The 20,687-nt window shown below is 42.2% G+C and overlaps 1 protein-coding gene across 4 annotated transcripts in view; it reads left to right on the top strand.

Moving 5' to 3' along the window:
• The window catches only part of SMURF1 (SMAD specific E3 ubiquitin protein ligase 1), a 100,798-nt gene that overhangs the window by 66,150 nt on the left and 13,961 nt on the right, over positions 1-20,687 (top strand). For 3 of the 4 annotated variants that reach the window (XM_082857882.1, XM_082857881.1, XM_082857883.1), the window contains exons 2-11: positions 6,108-6,146; positions 7,291-7,399; positions 9,062-9,195; positions 9,352-9,417; positions 10,665-10,740; positions 12,228-12,469; positions 13,181-13,265; positions 14,909-15,055; positions 16,089-16,287; positions 17,706-17,809. In XM_082857882.1, the coding sequence (XP_082714008.1) occupies positions 6,108-6,146; positions 7,291-7,399; positions 9,062-9,195; positions 9,352-9,417; positions 10,665-10,740; positions 12,228-12,469; positions 13,181-13,265; positions 14,909-15,055; positions 16,089-16,287; positions 17,706-17,809 (1,201 nt within the window). Of the gene's footprint in view, positions 1-6,107; positions 6,147-7,290; positions 7,400-9,061; positions 9,196-9,351; positions 9,418-10,664; positions 10,741-12,227; positions 12,470-13,180; positions 13,266-13,914; positions 13,993-14,908; positions 15,056-16,088; positions 16,288-17,705; positions 17,810-20,687 lie in introns of all 4 variants that reach the window. The other variant, XM_082857884.1, reaches the window with a different exon arrangement.

The raw sequence follows: 20,687 nt of genomic DNA, 5'->3' as shown, positions 1-20,687 counted from the left end.
TGCAATGGGAAGCCACTGGGGAATTTCTAAAAAGGAAAGAGACATGAGATTTAAATTTTGAAGAGATGACTTTGTGATAGCTGATGTTGGGAGCTTGAACAAGGGTGGAGATGGTGAGAAGTCAGCACCCCTGAGAGAGGCTGGGAAGTCAAAGCGCGGCGCACAGATTCTGGCCTGTGCAGCTGATGGTGTTGCTGATGATCTGAAGTCGTGAACCCTGGGCGAGGACCAGGTTTCTAGGCAGATTGCGAAGATTTCAACTTAAGTTTTGGAAGCAGCTGTGTAAAAGCAAAGGGAAGTGGAAGGAAACAGGACATCACAGGCCTATTTGAGGAGAGTTGAAAAAGGTGGCAGATTTAGAATTATCGTAAGAAAATCACTTTCCTATAACCAAATAACAATTGAAAAGTGCAATGGAAAAAAAAACCAACAGGTATCTTGACGATTTAAAAAAGGAAAAAGAAAGTGCAATGAAAGGAACTCTTCCATTTACAATAGTAACAAAAACCGAAACACTTAAGAGTAAAACCCAATTAGAAATGTGGAACACGTTTATGAAATATGTTATAAAAACATCACTTAAAGGCATTAAAGAATTTAATAAATGGATAAACATGCTACATTCAAGAATGGGAATACTTAATATTGTAAAGAGGTAAATTCCCCTCAAATTTATTTATGAAGTCATTTCTTTTAAACTTGCTGAAAATAATTATAAAGTTAAATGGGAAAAAATAAGCATGTGAGACTAGCCAGGAAGATGCTAAACAAAGAGTAACGATGAGGTTTTAGAGGCATGCAGTTTCTATTCACACATTTGTGAGTTTTCATATTTTCATAAGTACATATTACCTTTGTAATTAGAGAAACAAGAAATAAAACACTAACAGGAGCTGCAATAAATTATGATCTAGCCACAAAAAAGATGGAAGAGTTTGTATGTGTGTGTGTGTGTGTGTGTGTTTCCACTGGAAAGCAATGGTATAAGGATTACACTGAGGAGGAAATATTAATACTGACTATACAGAAATAAAAAGGATTATCAGAAGATACTGTAAACAACTGTGTGCCAACAAACTGATAGGTGAAATCGACAAGTTTCTAGAAAGCCATAATCCTACCAAAACTGATTTGAGAAGAAATGGAAAATCTGAATAGACCTATAAAGAGTAAATAAATTATAGATTAGTAATTGAAAACACTTTCTACAAAGAAAAGCCCAGGCACGGTAAAAGGATCAGTTATGCACCATAATCAGGTGGACTTTATTGGGTTGGCCAAAAAGTTCGTTTGGGTTTTTCCCATAAGACGTTACAGAAAAACCCGAACGAACTTTTTGGCCAACCCAATATCTCAGACTGTTAGGTTGGTTTAACATTGAAAATCAGTTAATGTACTACATATATCGATAGGTAAAGGACAGACACCAGATGATCATCTCAAGAGATGTAGAAAAAGCATCTGACAAACGCTAACACCTCTTCATGATAAAAGCACTCAATACGCGAGGAACAGAAGGAAATTTCCCCAACCTAATAAAGGGCATCTATGAAAAACCCACAGCTCCCGCCATACTCAATGGTTGAGAAATTGAATGCTTTCCTTCGAAGATCAGGAACAAGACAAGGATGTCCACCCCTTCTATTCAATATTGTATTGAAGGTACTGGGCAGTTAGACAAGGAAAAGAAAGAAAAGGCATCCAGATTTTGAAGGAAGAAGTAAAATTATCTTTATTTGCAGATGATGTGATCTTACATATGAAAATTCAAAAGTATTAGAGATAATAAAGGAGTTCAACAAAGTCGAAAGATACAAGTTGAATATACAAAAGTCAGTTGTATTTCTGTACACTAGGAATGAACAATCTGAAAATGAAATTAAGAAAACAGTTCCAGTCGCTGGCTCGCAACTTTGGGGAGTTTCAAGCAGCCGCAGCGACGGCAGCAACCCTGGACGCAGGAAACGTCTGGTCCAGCTCTGGTAGTGAGAGGCCCTGAGATCCCAGAGGTACCATATGAGAAGTCTGGAATGTGTTGGGGACTTGGCTTCCTGCAAACATTGGTTAAGAATCCGCCTGCCAATGCAGGGGACACGGGTTCTATCCTTGGTCCGGGAAGATCCCACATGCTGCAGAACAACTAAGCCCATATGTCACAACTACTGAGCCTGCGCTCTAGAGCCCGTGAGCCACAACTACTGAGCTCACATGCTGCAACTACTGAAGCACACGCACCTAGAGCCCGTGCTCTGCAACGAGAGGCCACCGCAATGAGAAGCCCGTGCACCACAACCGCTCGCCACACCTAGAGAAAGCACACACGCAGCAACGAAGACCCAACGCAACCAAAAATAAATAAATAAAATTGATTCTTTAAAAAAAAAACAAACTGTAACTTTGTTTGAATTACTCCAAAGTTGATATCTTCTTCAAAAATAATAAGAAATATTGCAAAATTAAAAAAAGGAAAACAATTCCATTTATAATAGCATAAAAATAATAAAATACTTAGGAATAGATTGAATAAAAGAAGTATAACATGTATACTCTGAAAATTACAAAACAGTTAAAATGAAAGAAGACATAAATAAGTGGAAGAACATCTCTTGTTCATGGATTTGAAGATTTCATCTTGCTAAGATGACAATACTCCCTCAATTCACCTACAGCTTCAGTGAAATCCCTATCAAAATCCAGGCTGGCTTTTTTGTAGAAATTGACAAGCTGATCCTAAAATTCATATGACAGTTGAACAGATCCAGAATAGCCAAAACAGTCTTGAAAAAGAACAAAGTTTGAGCACTCATACCTCCCAGTTTCAAAACTTACCACAAAGCTATGGTAATTACTGTGGTCTGAATGTTTGTGTCCCCCTCAAATTCATAGGTTGAAACCCTAACCCCCTAAAGTGATAGTATTAGTAGGTGGGGCCTTTGGGGCAGGTATTTAAGTCATGAGGGTAGAATCCTAATGAGTAGGATTAGTGCCTTATAACAGAGATGCCAGAGAGATTCCTAGCCCCTTCTGCTTTGTATAAATAAAACGAGAAGTCTGCAAACTGGAGGAAAGCCTTCACCCAACCATGTAGGTACCCTGATCTTGGACTTCCAGCCTCCAGAACAGTAAGAAATAAATGTTTGTTGTTTATAAGCTACCCAGTCCCATAGTATTTTGTTGTAGCAGACCAAATGGACTAAGACAATAATCAAGACAGAGTGGTCATGGCATGAGGAGAGACCTGTAGATCGATGGAATAGAATTGAGTGACCACAGATAAGCTCTCGCATTTACAGTGAATTGATTTCCAACAAGGGTGTCAAGATAATTCAATGGGGAAAGAATAGGCTCTTTTTTATTTTTTTTAAGAATAGGCTTTTTAACAAATGTTGCTGATACAGCTGGATATCCACTTGCAAAGGAATGAAGTCGGACCCCTTCTTCACATCATATACAAGAACGAACTCAAAATAGATCGTAGACCTAAATGTCTATTTAAGAGCTAAAATTATAAAAGAAAGCTAAAAGTATAAAACCCTTAGAAGAAAATATAGGAGTAAACCTTTGAGACTTTTGGTTAGGCAAAGTCTTACTAGACATGACACCAAAAGCACAAACAACCAAAGAAAATAGATGCATTGGACTTGATCAAAATTAAAAACTTTGGTGTTTCAAACAAAGTATAAAGCCAGCCCGCAGAGTAGGAGAATATTTGCAAATCACATATCTGATAAGGATATTTTATCTATAGATACGTAGATATTTATATACAGTTGTCTCTTGGTATCTGCTGAGGATTGGTTCCAGGACCACCACCCCCACCCCGATGGATACTGAAATCCACGGATGCTCAAGTGCCTTATATAAAATGGCATAGTATTTGCATATAACCTATGCATATCCTCCCATATACTTTAAATCATCTCTAGATTACTTATAATACCTGATACAATGTAAATACTATATAAATAGTTGCCCGGGGTACAGCAAATTCATTTTGCTTTTTTGGGACTTTCTGGAATCAAAAAAAGATATTTTTTCATTCCATGGTTGGTTGAATCCATGGATGTGGAACCTGTGACATGGAGTGGTGGCGGGGTGCAACTGAATATAGATATCTATAGATAAGGGTATTTAGAATATACAAAGAATTCTCACAACTCAATAATAAAAAGGCAAATAGCCCAATTTAAAAATGGGCAAAAAAAAAAATCTAAATAGAAATTTCTCCAAAGAAGATATATCAATAGCTAATAAAGCACGCAAAAGGATGCTCAAAGTCATTAGTCATCAGAGAGATGAAAATTAGAACCACAGAGATATAAAACCACGGAGACCGACAATAACAAGTATTAGTGAAGATGGGGAGAAACTGGAACCCTCATACACTGCTGGTGGGAATTTAAAATGGTTCAGATGCTGTGGGAAACATTCTGCCAGTTTCTAAAAATGTTAAACGTATAACTCAGCAACTTCATTCATAGGTTTACAAGAGAAATAAAAATATAAGTCTACACAACAACCTGGACAGTGTTATTCACAATAGCCAGAAAGTAGGAACAAGCCAAATGCCCATCACCTGATAAGTCGATAAAGAAAATATGGTATATCTATACAATAGAATATCACTCAGTCATGAGAAGGATTGAAGAACTGATTCATGCTACAACATGGATGAACTTTAAAAACATGTTAAGTGAAAGAAGCCAGTCACAAAATACCACATATTCTATGATTCCATCTATGTGAAATGTCCAGGAGAATCCAGAGACATAAAGTAGATTAGTGGTTGCTAGGACTGGTGGGGTTTGAGGTTAAATAAAGAGTGATTGCTGATGGGTACAGGATTTCTTTCTTGGGGATGATGAAAATGTTCTAAGTTGATTGTGCTGATGGTTATACAACCCAGTGAGTATGTTACAAACCAATGAATTATGCACTTCAAATGGATGAATTGTAGAGTGTATGAATTATATCTTGATAAAAATTGTTATATAAAAAATACTAAGTGAAAAGTTTGCAGAACAACATATAATATGAATATATTTTTGTGAAATAGTATAAGTTCATAATAAAACACTATATTCTTAAAAATTAGCAAAATTTGTGAAGTTTGCGTAAGTGTAAGAGACATTAGTGATATAGTAGCTTTAATCATGTAACAAATCTGGTGACAAGATTTCTTACCAGTAGTCGATCCCCCCTCATTAATAAAATACTAACAACACTTAGTATTTATTGCATTCTTTCTGTATGCCAACATTGTGCGAAATTCTTATCATGCATTTTGTCTTTCACAACACTTGATGATGGCCCCGTATTTTCTGTAACTCTCCCCTTTCTTTCTCCAACATACCAAAGTTTACATTTACAAAATTGTATTATTTATCAGAATATCAAAAATGGACAGTTCCTTTTATTGTTAGCAGTAGCTATGAAGGTAAATACTGTAGGTCTTAATTGGAATTGGTATTAATGTGATCCTGTGAGTTTTAAGAGCACATTGATAAATCCATCTGCATGTGTTTAAAGATTTTAAGTTTAAACTAAAACATTTTGCATTTGTTATAGTTGATGCCCAATGGAAGGAGAAAAGACTTTTTGTTACTTGTCAGCTTTTTGTTTAATGTAATGCTAAATTTGAAAGACAATCTATGGCAAAGATAATTTTGAGGGGTTTTTTCCCCATTGCAAATATAGGCTAGTGCCTCAGTCAGTTTGGGCCGCTATAACAAAATTCCATGGACTGGTGGCTTAAACAACAAACATTTATTCCTTGTAGTTGTGGAGGCTGGAAAAGCCGCAGATCAAGGTGCTGACAGATTAGGTTCTTGGGGAGGGCCCTCTTCCTGCCTTCTTTCTTGCTGTGAGAACAAGCTCTGTGGTCTCTTTTTTATAGGGGCACTAATCCCATCATGAAAGCCCCATCCCCATGACCTCATCTAAACCTAAGCACTTCTCAAAGACCCCACCTTTAAAAACATCACATTGCAGGCTAGAGCTTCATCATATGAATTTTGGGTGGGGATACGATTCCGTCCATAGCAACTAACTATGATGGAAATCTTGTCCATAAGTGCTAACCCTAGCATTTTTTTGTTTGTGTTTAGTATTATGTGCCAAGAACCTTGCAAAGAAAGACTTCTTCAGTAAGTAAAACACCCATTTTTGCTCTCTTACAATATTAATGTTCTTCACATATTTCTGAAATTTAAAACTTAAAAAAAAAGCAACCCTGGGAGTATTCTCCTAAAAGTCCTGCCCTTTGCTGACTAGAAGTCCACAGTTTGACAAGCTTCCTTTCCCAGTTGACTACCACACAGAGACTCCATAGCTCCAAGGCACAGAATTTATAACTCATACGAGAACAACTCTCTCTCATTCCCTATTCCGGCCACCACCCTATTTTCTGTCTTTCCATCCATTAATGTATTGCTTTCTGCTGGGTGACGTATCCTCAGCTCCAATACAGACATTTTTCTGTAAATCGTCTGGGTTTGAGTAAAATTGTTGGTCAAATTTGATCAATTAAATCACACTTTAAAAGCCTTGTAATTAAAGGAATTGTAATAAAAATATAAATGGAGGATCCTTTTCTAACGGAAGGAATCACCTCACAAGAAGTTCACCTACTATAAAGTAGGCGTCTGCAGCATGATATTTTTCACACTCTTTCTGATCCTCACAAGAATGCTGCTCCGTTCCTAAGTGGTTCATCTCATGCTTTAAAGGTAAAGAGACTTAGGTTCGCAGGCTCTATTCAAGTAGCTAAGAAGCTCCAGAGTGATGGCTCTCGTCCAGGTCTATCTCTAAAACCCTTACCTGGCCGCCTCTCTGATCTTATAAACCTGTCTGATTCATACTCCAGCATTTAGCAACTTACCTAAGTAAAACCCGGTGAATACTTGCTTCCAGAGATAAAATAGACGAAGACCAGTAAACAAGATGTCTAGGTATTATTATTTTTTAGAAAGTATAAATAATTGTAGACACCTTTCCCTCCATTTAGCTAGCCCCACTGAGTGATCATCAGAAATGGAAATTTGAATTTAAGCCTATTTTTAGAGTTTTCATTTCTAGCCTCTAAAAATCTGAGGAGGATGTCATTCTGGGTTGTCTTTCTTAGAAAGCTTAATGGAAAGAATTTATTTTGCTGATTGAAACTAACCTTAAACTTGAGAAAAAAATATACCAGGGTAGTCTTCTTAATCAAATAGATGACCTTGAAGCTCGCTTTACTTGCAGGACTGGGTTCTGTCTTCTCATCCAGTGTGGCTGTCCCCTCTCCTCTAGGACTCCCTGACCCTTTTGCAAAGATCGTTGTGGATGGATCTGGGCAGTGCCACTCAACGGACACTGTGAAGAACACGTTGGACCCAAAGTGGAACCAGCACTACGATCTGTGAGTTGATTATCCTATAAGCCACTTGGGGAGCGGCAGGAAAGTTGGTATCTAACTTGTAAGAGAAGCATTTAATTATTATTTTTTTAAAGGGATTATTAAACTTCTTACTGATAACAAACGTGGATGGCCAAACAAATACATACTGCCTACTTTTAGAATTCATATACTTGGAAGTTCTTGTGTTTGACATTTTCATATATTTTAATGGTTTGCTTCTGTAACTGTGGTCTTCAAACTTTCAGTCTCCTGGCCATACTAACAGGAAAAAAGGGCCATAGTTCAGGTCCTCTATATGCTACTGTTTTTTTCAGCAAAACCCAGAACATGGTTGTAAAATGCATTATTTGAAATACATTATTATTATTATTTTATTTTTTTAGATGTTGGGGGTAGGAGTTTATTAATTAATTTATTTTTGCTGTGTTGGGTCTTCGTTTCTGTGCGAGGGCTTTCTCTAGTTGTGGCAAGCGGGGGCCGCTCTTCATCGCAGTGCGCGGGCCTCTCACTATCGCGGCCTCTCTTGTTGCGGAGCACAGGCTCCAGATGCTCAGGCTCAGTAGTTGTGGCTCACGGGCCTAGTTGCTCCGCGGCATGTGGGATCCTCCCAGACCAGGGCTCGAACCCGTGTCCCCTGCATTAGCAGGCAGATTCTCAACCACTGCGCCACCAGGGAAGCCCCCATTATTATTATTTTACATATTTATGATACAAATATATAATATATATATATTTCTGTTGATTTTTAAAAATTTTTGCTGTTTAGTACAAATATATTTTCTGCAAGAGAAAATAAAGTTTGGTGTGACTGGAGGTATATAAGCCCACACACCATCAGACAATTTCTTATATTCATTTGTTAAGTGGATCGCACTTTGAAAATCTATTTTTTAGGCACCTATGTTTTCATGTCCCTGCTAAGAAATTTTTGTCCAAGTAATGCTGAGTGATTATTACTGGCTTTTTACTAACACAAATTGAACTGGGTTTGAGTGGGATTTTTAGTAGTTGGATCCTGAGGTTCATTTGCAGTTACACTGTGGCACTGGAAGTAGCCTGGAAAGTAGTTGTCAGTCCATGTCCCGAAAGCTCCCTTCTGTGGTTGACCTACACTGAGAGAAAGCGGCACGTTTCCTGTCTGAGTTAGTGCCCTTTTGTGTACTTTGGATGGATGTAAGTAGTCCTTTGCTGCAAATTAGTATTCTCTATTAAGCCTAATGGCTGGGGTTTTGTTTTTGTTTTTGTTTTTTTTTGGCCACACCATGCGGTATGCAGGATCTTAGTTCTCCGACCAGGGATCGAACCGGTGCCCCTGCAGTGGAAGTGCAGAGTCTTAACCACTGGACCGCCAGGGAAGTCCTGGTGGGAACTTTTGAATCCTGCCATTATCCTCTGGAACTATAAAAACATAGTAAACCTCTGTTATAAGATTATTATCATTATGTGGTTGTCTGCATGTGTTTCTTACATAACCAGTTGTAGTCCTTTCCCAGCCCATTGAGTTAGTAGATATATACTTATTAAGTGCCTGTTAGCTGTGGATACAGAGCCAAAATTATTTTAAAAGGATTCTTCTGGACTAACAAGTCAATCAGATAAAATCTCAATGGGCTTTCGCAACTGAGAAATACAATTAAAAATGAGTTTGCATGTTGGTTTCAGATACGTTGGGAAAACGGATTCTATAACCATCAGCGTGTGGAACCACAAGAAAATTCACAAGAAGCAGGGAGCTGGCTTCCTGGGGTGCGTGCGGCTGCTCTCCAATGCCATCAGCAGATTAAAAGATACTGGATGTAAGAACCCAACGTTTTTCTGCCTCTTAATGCAACTGAAGAAGGCTTATGGGGCATCATTTTTTATTTTATTTCTTTGAATACTGAATACAGAATTCCTGCCTTCCTCTCTAGCTAACATTTCCCTGGGTTAAGTTTTGAATTGTTTGTTTGCAGACCAGCGTTTGGATCTATGCAAACTAAACCCCTCAGATACTGATGCAGTTCGTGGCCAAATAGTGGGTAAGAACTTTCTCATCTGTATAAAGAGATAATTTTTACAGACTTAACCTTCAGCTCTTCATCACTGAGAAAACACATAAAGGCACTGACCGATGGTGACATACTTCGAAGGACAGGCCCCATACAGGGGCCATCTCTCCGGGACTAAACAATTTCATCTTATGTGGTTTTTATTATTTTATCTAATTCCCTTCATTCTGTCATTCAAGGTGGAGTTAAAATGACTAAGGTACAAAAAGATGTAGGGTTATAATTTGTAATGTAATTTTAATCATCACATGAGTTGACAATTTGTCATGTTATCCAAATGCAGATGATAAAAATGGTGGCCACATATGCAAGAGTTAAGAAATAGTTTCTTCAGGAGGACCCATCATATATGTAAAAGGCAAAGAGAATTTCTGAAGACTTCCATGTAATATGATTTTACAGAGGACTGACTTATTTAGAATGAAGAAATAAAATGTGCTCATGTCATAAAGCGTTGACTGGAGGTATTCCATTGGAAGTAATTTATCTGTTAAGTAGCTCATCCTGTTATCCATCCCATTTTTATTAGCATTTCAGGGTAACCCAAATATTGACTGTATGCATTGCAAGCAATCAAAGAAAACAGTATTTCAGCAGCACACCAGAGTGACTTATGGCCCCAAATCTTTTAGGTATTGTCTTATGTAGACCTGAGCCAAGATAAATGGACAGTGGATATCCATCTGAAAACTCCTGTCACGACAGAGTTCCCACTTACTGCCTTTCTATTTGTGATTTCTTCTTTTCTTTGTGGAGGGATGTGCCGGGGAAAAATGAATAACTGGAAGCAGCTTCATAAGTGTCTTTGTTGTTCATAGTAGGGACAGAGAATCGACACGTAGGTGCATCCAGACCTTGCACATACTGACAGTGCTCTCTGTGTCCTTATTAAACATAAGTCAAAATCTTCTTAAAATATAAGGTACCTTGGAGGAAGTGAAATTGTGTTCTGTTATCTTGATGAAGAGCACAGACAACACAGCATCTCTTTCTGCTCCACGTTTACAAGGAGTGTTCCAAGTGGTATGCGTTCTGTGCAGCCAATGAGTGAGATGCTTCATACTTGAAAGCATAGGAATGTATATGTGTATGTATAGACATATGCCTCACTTTTTAAAATAATATCATACATAAATTACACATTTGCAATGGCTCACTGTGTTACAGTTGTATAAAATACCACTGGATTTTAATGCAGGATGTTCTTTTCTTTTTAGTCAGTTTACAGACACGAGACAGAATAGGCACTGGAGGGTCCGTGGTAGACTGCAGAGGGCTGTTAGAAAATGAAGGGTACGTATCACTGCAGCGATGCCCACTGAGTTCTCTGCTGCCCAGGCTCTCGCACTGTATGAAAGTTTCCTTCACACCTTTTCAATGCGTTGAATACTTGAGGTGCAGTCTTGGGATAACACTGGGATCCAGTTTCCTCGTTTGTAAAGGAAGCTGTCAAAACTAGTGGGATAGTGCCCCAAAGGCTCAGGATCCAATTTACAGAGGTTCCCTCTGGCCAAAGAGCATCAGTAAAGAATTATAACTGCAGTGGATTAAAGCAATCCATTGAGTTCATAATGATACAGGGAGAAATAAATTCTAAAAAACCCCAAAACCGAAAAACACCCTCAAAAATTCTCATTGGTCACTATCACAATTTTTCAATTCCCCAATGAGTTAACTATTAATGTCGTTAATACTTGCTGACAACATCATGAAAGAGGGATAATCTGACATGAACTTACATCTTGGAGGTCCAGGGGACGGGAATGGGTTGCACAGCCCCGGGGAGAAGCTCCATCCAGAGGGGGGCACCCTGTAGAGTGTAGCAGACAACCTGGTGTCTTCAACAAATACACTGCAAGAAAAATAACTAAAAAGGAAGGAAGAGAACCTATAAGTTAATAAAAGAGATTTAAGGGACACACCTGTTAAATGCGGTGTATGGACCTCGTTTGGATCCTGATTAATGAGACAGTTGACTGGAGAAATTTGAACACTGACTGGTATTTGATGATATTAAAAAAATTAACGTACATTTTTGGGGTCATGATAATGGTAAAAGGCCTATCTTCCAGAGGTCTGTGCTGAAATATTTAAGGATGAAATGGTAAAATGTTGGGATTGGTTTCAGAATAATCCAGCTCAGGGGGGAGGAGTTGGGCGCGTGGCCACGAGACAATCACTGGAGCTGGGTGATGAGCCCAAGGCTTTCACTGAACTAGTCTCTCAATTTGTGTGTCTCTTTGTACTTTTTCAATGTAGAACGTTTTTCAGAAGTACTTGCTTATAAGGGAAGATAGCCTATTAAGGTAAATTGTCTCCACAGTTGTTCAGGGGATCAAGATTTATGTTAAAAGTCACTTTTAAAGTCATTGTGGTATTTTATGTAACCAGGAGTTCTATTATAGAATAAAATGACAAGGAAAATGGAATGTTTGGATATGATTCTGAGTCAAGAAAACTGAAATCTCACTTTCTGAGCTCCTTATAGAACAAGGTTGGTGTTTTCCAACCGTTTGCCTCTGCCTGAGGATGAAATCCTACGAGTGGCCTCAGTGGCACTTTACACATGGCTCCCTTTGGTCACGGGCTCCGCATGAAAAAGTCTGGCTTTCCAATTAAACGGGACAGGATGAATTATATGAAACTAAGCACTGGGGACATTCTATCATATTGCTCAAGAAAAGCAAAACAAATGGAAGTGAGAGCGTGGCATGGAACTTACGGGTGCTTCTCAGTCTTCAGCCGGCATTGTGATGTGGGCTGTGGTCTTCCCCTTCTAGAACTGCGTACGAAGACTCAGGGCCGGGAAGGCCACTCAGCTGCTTCATGGAGGAACCAGCCCCTTACACGGATGGCACTGGGGCTGCTGCTGGCGGGGGTGGCTGCAGGTCTGTGGAATCCCCGAGTCAAGATCAAAGACTTCAGGCCCAGCGACTGCGAAGTCCTGAGGTCCGAGGGTCACTCCAGACGCCACAGAACCGACCTCACGGCCACCAGTCCCCGGAACTGCCCGAAGGCTACGGTGAGAGCATCCACCCCGCTGTCCCGAGTGCGATCGGTGATGTTTCAGACAGCTTTAATGTTTTCAGCTTTTTTTAGTGACTCGTACCTGCCAGAAGTGATGATGTTTGCAGAGGTGTGCCCCATGATGGTTGTGTCAGTGTAAAGAAGAGTAACCCGAGATGGTTGACAAATCTTTCTTGTCATGAATTTGTCCGCAATGGCTCCAATCTCCCAGTGTAGCAGTTGGGTGAAGATTTTAGGCAAATGAATGTCAAAGAAAACCGAGAGGAGTGGGGCAGGGGCCTGGATGGGGGTATTTGTAGTGCCCTGGTATTTGAATGTGGGGAGGACGGCCTTGGGTACGAGTGAAAGGATGGGATCTTTTGACAACCACAGAGGGAGCACCTAAATGCAGGAGGAATCCAAGTAGATGTGGCAGATCAGACCGGAAGTAAGAGCTAATGCAGGGGCAGAGGTCAAGGTAGGGTCAGTCCCGAGGTGGCAGGTCCAGGGGTGTGGCCGCCCCTCCAAGTGGGAACAGGAGAAGTAAGGTCCACCAGGGCTTGTGACTCGCAGATGCCAGGCAGAAGTTAACTGCTGCGCTTCAAACCCTTCTCTCGGTGCTTTTAAAGACTGTTGGAAGGAAGCTGGGACGCTGTGCTTACAGGATTGGTTGAAAACTCTCTTTGGAATTGAATGTAACTACCGTATCCCCCACTTTCTCATGCAGAACAGAGAACAACGGTGCAGGGGCAGGTTTACTTCCTGCACACGCAGACTGGAGTTAGCACGTGGCACGACCCCAGGATACCCAGGTAAGTTTCCTAAAATTCTCACCATCAAGGCCCTTTTCCAGCAGTTGCCTGGACCCCCCACCCCGGACTGTGGGTGATAGAGCCCCTGTGGTGTGAAGATGTGAACTTGGAAGAGCAGCAGCACAAACAGAGGGACCTGTAACAGGGGTGCTGGACTCAGACTCTCTGGGCGACCGTCCCAGCTCTGATGCCCGCGCCCCCCCACCCCCCACCCCCCGCCCCTGACTCTCCAGCTGGTAGATCAGCAGCTGCTGTAAATGCAAGGGGGCCCTTTAGAAAGCAATCCTGGATCTTGAAATTAGATCATGTAACTGCAAAAGACCCTCTACCTCTAGATTAAATCAAATGCACTTACTTAAAAAAACCGATGAACCCTTAAAGATGTGTTGCTCTCATTCTAAACTAAAAATATTGCTGAGCGAAATGATATGATGTCTGATGTGATGCTTTAAATAATTGGGGTGGGGAAGCCAATAGGGGAGCATTGGAAACAGGTTGGCGATAAGCTGGTAATTGTTAGAGTTGGTTATTCACTATGGCCTCTCTCTATTTTTTTTATATCCTTAAAATTTTCCATAATGAAAAGCTAAAAAGGAAATATAAAGACTCTATTACCCTCTCTTCTACTTTACTCTTCCTATTGCCTCAGTCCCTTGGGGACTATTCCTGGGGGAGATGAAGCTTTTCTATACGAATTCCTTCTACAAGGCCATACATCTGAGCCCAGGTCAAAGAGACCCCGGCCCCACCCCCACCCCGTAATGGCGTTAAGTTTCTTTTTTTCTCTTTGCTTTGCTTTCCTTTTTTCTTTAAACAAACTTTTCTTTTGTTTCAGAATAGCGTTACTTCCTAATAACATTTTTAGTAATGCTCATTTCCTTTTTATTCATAATTTGTTTCATCTGAGAACAAGCTTCCTGTCTTCGATTTTCCAAATCTATGTTGAATTTACAATTCAGTACCTGTAATTAGAATGGAAATATTACCTGCAAATGAATGAGGTGTCTCTTTAGTACTCACTGGAAGGAATGTCAGGCTTTGGTCCTGATTAGAAAAGCATCTTGGTCAGTAATGCTGTGTTCCCAGATGACTGTGGAGTATACTGAAATAATGAATCAAGAGGTTAGAATTAGAAAGACTTGCTTATTAACAAAGCCAACTCAAAAAGGAGTTGGCCTCTTCCCGATGCAGATGTCTAGAATTGGAAGATTTCGAATGCATGTTCATACGTCCCCATCAGCTTGAAAAAACGTGTACTGTTTGGGAGCTTTTCCATGCAGAAACCTTTCTGACCTTGAGCATTTAATTGTGAATCCAGAGAGTTTTCCAGCAGCCTTCAGATACTTCCTACTATTCTGGCCCTCTTTCGTGGAAGGAATGGTGCTCCCCGGGCAGACCACATTCCCTATCATGGTCACAGGCTCTGAGGGGTGCGGCTTACCTGCGGGACTGTGCTGCTACTTGCGGCACAGAGGCCTGGGCTCAGTGCAAGTCTGGCGTAAGTAGCGCCGCGACTGTCCCTCTTAGCAGGACCGGGACACGGCCCCTGGATAAGGGGATGCCCCGGGTTCTCTCACGGAAGTTTTGGTCTTAGGCCTCCACACACAGATGGACAAACCTCTCTGTATCTTCCATTTTGGTAGAGACCTTAACAGCGTGAACTGTGATGAACTTGGACCACTGCCACCCGGTTGGGAAGTCCGAAGTACAGTTTCCGGGAGAATATATTTTGTAGATCATAATAACCGAACAACCCAGTTTACAGACCCAAGGTTACACCACATCATGAAGTAAGACTTTTACCAAATCTTTGTTGACCTCGTTAAAATTTCATGTTTTCTACTAACTTTTTTCTTCATTTCTTGATTGCATTGTTGGTTAGCAGAGAATACGCGTAAGCAAAATACGATAAATACTTGGTGGACAATTGCGTTTTAAACCCTCAAGCCGCTGTGAGCGGTCCTGAAGTCCTATGTTGTTGTCACCCCGTTCTAGCTTGCAGCCTAAATAAAATCCCCTGAGCTGGCAGTATGGGGCAGCTTCACTCACGAAGCTTCCGTGGGCAGCACTCTGATGGGATACGTGGCCTTAGAGAAGCAGTGAAGTGAGGCTTTCCTTGGTGCCCACCCGCTCACCGCTGTCTGGGAGGGCTGGTCCAGAGCACTGCTTGCTGGAACCTCTTCCCGGGCCATCATTCCCGGGGGCTGTGGACCTGGGTATGGCCTTGGCTCCCACACTCCACGTTCCAGGTTTGCTGTGTCCTCAGAACACGAGAGCCCACGGGGCACTTGTCACTGACAGCTGATACAGCCGGCAAAACTTGAACAGGACAGGTGCTACTGTGTCCAGAAGGTCTGTGGACTTCTGCCTTTGATGAGTGGGCTTGGAGACCTCTTGGTTATGAGTAGGAGTAGTTACCACTGCATTTCACGTGTTTGCTCCTGTGCATTTTGCCCCCCTCCACGGTCATCTGCTTTGAAAGTTCTCTCGTCAACTCCATTTAACCCTCACCCCCAAGGCACATCTAATAGCGCGTTGGTCAGGCTCACAGATACGCACTAGATGCGCGATGAATGCTAGCAGTTTCTGTTTTTACTTATGGCAACGATAATGTATGAGATGCGGAGATGGAGGGTCTCCTTGACTGAATCCTAGACATCTGTTTAGCCTGAGGGTGGCCACCAGCAGTTTTTCCATAAGAAATATTGACTAGCAGTTCGGTGAAATGACTTCCCCTCTCAGTCCCTTTTGTGTGGGTGCACTGCTGGCAGCAACCTTGGCCGCCGCTCTTGGGGTGACCTCGATGCTTCTGTTCTTCTCCAGTCACCAGTGCCAACTAAAGGAGCCCAGCCAGCCGCTGCCACTGCCCAGTGAGGGCTCCGTGGAAGACGAGGAGCTTCCCGCCCAGAGATATGAGAGAGATTTAGTCCAGAAACTGAAGGTCCTCAGACACGAGCTCTCGCTTCAGCAACCCCAAGCTGGTCACTGCCGCATTGAAGTATCCAGAGAGGAAATATTTGAGGTACGGGGTTCGGGCACAGAATCTTCCTCCCTGTCAGTAGACAGTTCTGCTTTCTGTCTGGTGTTTCGGAGATTGATTTTATCGCTCAGTGAAATGCAGTTCCCTCTCTCTGAAATGAAACGCAGAGAGAGGGAACTGTATTTCCTCCTGTGGTAAAGGTTTAAAAATCGATGACTTCTGAGTGAAAAGGCAGAGATCTGTACAGAAACTAGTACTAAATAATAATGTAAATCCCTGTGCGTGCGTTGTACAGATTCTACTTCCTGCCATCCGCACGGTTTCCTAGAATCAAGCATTCCTTCTGCTGCAGCCTTGCATGCGATTTCCCCTCGTGGCGTTGCCTCCTCAGAGAAGCTAAGTGGCCCCCCTGTTGTCCCTTCTGGAAGGAGGAAGAACTGATGGTTCCGGGCAGGGTTCTGGCCTTTGTCCAGCTCCCCTGCGGGATCAGGGTCCCTAAACAGGCAGGGCCTTTGGTAGGCAGGGCCCGTTTCTCGGGCCCACGATCAGGAGTAGAATCTCAGCTGTGTCTGGGCCTTTGTGGAATCCTTGGCAGAAATGATCAAACGAGACACAGATTCTCACTGGGCCACAGCAGCTGAGGGGGCCGCGCAGGGACGGAGGCTTGGGCACAGCCCGATGAGTGGATCAGCCGAAGTGCCTGATTTTGCCCACTGGGCATCGTAAATGTCTGTCGGGGATAGAGAAGAGCTGAATTCTCGAGGTGCTGCTGCCAGATCGTTTCCACTCAGCATCCTCTTGCCTCTTGGGATCCAGCTTTTGAATTACATTAAATTTGAAGCAAGAAAAGATCCTTAAGTGCCTTTTCACTGAAAATACCTACAGACATTTAGCTGGTTCCACTCCAGATGCTGAATCTGAGGGGCTATTAGGCTGACCGCATGTTTTCTGTGTCTGGTAAGCTGCTTTATGTCTTACTTAAACTCTCCTTGTTTTTTCTTGACTCCGTGGGAAAGTGTGATTTTTGACTTCAGTTGTAAAATCAGGCTCAGGATTCTTTTAGTCAGACTCTCTTGTGATGTCTTCATTTTGGTTAAAATATATCAGTTATTTATAGGACACATTGGAATTAATTTGTGCAGAGAAAATCAACCCTAGCGAGGATGTTCAACTCTTAAGTCATGATTGTGCTGAGAATAAATGTGTGTTTCCTTTAGGTACAGTATCACCTGCCATGTGCTTTGCTGTTTCCGAGGGAGAAAAAGGGAAGGAAGCAGCAATGTCCTAGATGCCAACTAAACATTCTCAATAGGAACCAGACAAAAATCAGATTCAAAGGCTTACAAATAAGCTCAGATGCTTATTTGTAATTGAGCTCCATTATAAATAACCTTTCATCATTTTATAACTTTAAAAATAAGATGAGCTCTTCTCCCTGAAACTGTACTTTTGATGTGCAGGAGTCTTATCGCCAGATAATGAAGATGCGACCAAAAGACTTGAAAAAGCGACTGATGGTGAAATTCCGAGGAGAAGAAGGTTTGGACTACGGCGGGGTGGCGAGGTGAGAGGCTCGTGTACCCCCCTCCCTGCTGCGTGGATTTGAGCGCACCTGTGAGCGAGTATTTGCAGAGAAGTCGTTTGCCCCTTTCTGGCGCTGGTCTGGAGCAGTCAGGACTTCAGGTGTTGCCATCAGAGAGCGTTCTTAGAAAAAGAGTTCCTAAGAGCGTGTGCCACGCTAGCATCTTGCCATGACCCATCAGAACGCGCGTGCGCTTCACCATCACTTTCCTTCTTAGAAAGTATGAATTATTAAACTTCTACCCTTACGCCCTTCTCCATATGGCCCGACTGAACCCGAAGTTAATACAGAGGCAGCCTTGCTTCTCTCACTAGAGGACTTTCAGGGGTGGGAGGAAGGCATATACGTTGCATTTGTGTCAAACAAGTTTTGTAAAATGAGATTTTGGTCAAAATAGTTCATGCAAATGATTTTAAAGATAGTAGCTTTTCATGATTATATTCTGTTTCCTGTCTTACCTCTTTTCACCTTTGAGACAACTGTTCTTCTGCTCTTTTAACTGTTTCTTCTAATATAACCAACCATCTAGATCACCAACTCGATCAAGTTCTGATGTTATCTACTGATATCATGATGTATGGTCATAGGCACAGATAGACCAGGTAATGGTTGTGGTGAGGATCTAATTTAATACTCCTCAGTTTTGTAATATCAGTATTTTAGTTCTATCATTGTCTTTGTAACTTTATATAATGTTTTTTCACGGTCAGCTAGAGACATTATCTCTTGACCTCTCTTTTTCATACGAAAAGGATATTAATACTCCTGACTTTCCCTTCAGCATTCCAGCATTCCTTCCACCTCTTACCTCTTACATTCTGTCGTCTGTAGTATCACTTGTATATTATCAAGGTTGAAGATTTACATTTTGTTCTGTCACTAAAATTAAGTTAGTCTCTTGTGCTTGTCTACCTATTATTTACAGGAGTTGAAAAATCAGTACATTGTTTTATATTATTATGACAATGTAAATATTGTTCATTGAGGGATTAAGTGGTATTCTATCATTTAGTTTATCCTTTTGAACAAATTTTAATTTTCCCAAGAATCTTCTTCTTCTTTCTTCTTTTCTTAAAACCAGGTCTTGTCTCTGTTGCCCCATTAAACTTCACCTTGGGCCATCCTCACCCACCCGCTTTGCTCCATGCATCTCTCTCGTGGAGACTCTGTCCAGACTGACTGTTGATTCTCTGGACCCGCTGCCGTTGTCTTCATGGGACTTCACTGCTTTCTTGGCTTAGAGCCATTGTTGTACGGGTCCTATGGCTTCCTCTTTCTTGGCTTCCTCCATTATGTTACTGGAATATATCCTCAAGTAGCTTTCTTAGAAGGGGTGTGTGTGTGGGGGAGGGGGATTTCCCAAGATCTTGAGTCTGAAAATGTCTTATAATCTACAGTCTGACTGGTAGTTTATCCCTTTATGGGCTTCTAGAAGGAAAACAGTTCTCATTCAGAACTCTGAAGACACTGCTCCGCTGCTTCTCAGCACCCAGAGTCACTGTCAGAGAACAGTGTGGCTTTGGGCATGTCTAATTCATTGACCCCATCCATGGCCACCCATCATCCACAGGTTCCACCACCTTTTTTCTGTTTTTCATGCCCCTCCTGTCTTCACGTCCTCCTTACCCATAATCCACCATATAATCGCTCCTTTATGCCCCCTCATAACTTCCTTGCCTCTCTTTCCGTTTGCTGTGCTTACCTGGCAAAACCCCAGCTCTGCAGATCCCCTCCTCAGGCTGCTCTGAGCATTGCCTGAGCGGCTGAATGTGGCTGGAGGCGAACACACTTCCATGCCGCTGGCCTTTCTCTGCATCGATAGCCACCGGCCGCAAGGAGGGTTCAGCACCTACTTCGGTTCCCCCGTGGTTCTCTTTCTCAGATCTCTGGCGTCACTTCCGCCCATCCTCACTCTTAGCTGCTGACTTTGCTTCCTATTTAACTGAGGAAACAGAAGCAATCTGAAGGGTCTTTCCTCACCGTCACCACCAGATATCGAGTCTGCCGTTGTCTGTACTCGTGCGGTCAGACTTCCCCGCCGTGGCCCTGCGTGGCGCATGCATGTCCCTGTATAAGAGCAATCCTGCCCCTGGCACAGTGCATCCCAGGCCCTTGTGCTTTTCCTGTTATTTCACATCTATTTCTTTTCATCAAAATGTCCCTTTCTCTTGGGTCATACAAATGTGCTACGGCAACTCCCCTTCTTAAAAGAAACGAACATGCCCCCGCCCCTGCCAAACCTTTCCTAGATACTATATCCCCTTCCTGTTGAAGCTACAGTAAAGGAGGCAATAAAGGCAAAGAAAGCACAGAAAAAAGAAAACCAATTAGAAACTCCAGGAAAGACAGAGATGCGTTCAAGAATGCATAGCTCAGTCATTGCCCTGTTCCTCTGTTCTCTTTGTAGCAAACCCCTCAAAAGAGTTGTGTGATCCCAAGTCCTGCTGCCACGTCCTCGCTTTCTCTTGAACACATTCTGAGCAGATCTCTCTGCCCTCTGAGCCCTTTGTGTCGAGGCCCCCGCCTGACCTGCGTCTCACCAAACCCAGTGATGACGACTCAGTCTTGGTCTGTCAGCAGGACTCGTTGTAGTTGGTGGCCCCCTGCTTCTCGAAACACCTTTGCCACTTGGTTTCCAGGGCACCTGGTTTCCCTCTAATCTCCCTCTCAGGCTCCTCTGCTGTGCGTCCTCCTCCTCCTTCCCACTGGACATCGTGGGCATCCGAGCGTAGCCCTGGAGCCTCCTGGCCGCCCCTCCTCGCCCCTCCTTCAGCTCCAGACTTGTTTACCAGTTGCCTCTCATCTGTGCTTGGGTATTTAGCCCCTTAAACCTAACAGTTCAACGTTTCGGGTTGCCCCT

This window comes from Leucopleurus acutus (genome assembly GCF_964270905.1).
Source record: "Leucopleurus acutus genome assembly, chromosome: 16".
In the NCBI taxonomy this organism is placed as follows: Eukaryota; Metazoa; Chordata; class Mammalia; order Artiodactyla; family Delphinidae; genus Leucopleurus; species Leucopleurus acutus.
The sequence above is the reverse complement of the archived record's forward strand: the minus strand, read 5'-3'. Positions and strand labels throughout refer to the sequence as shown.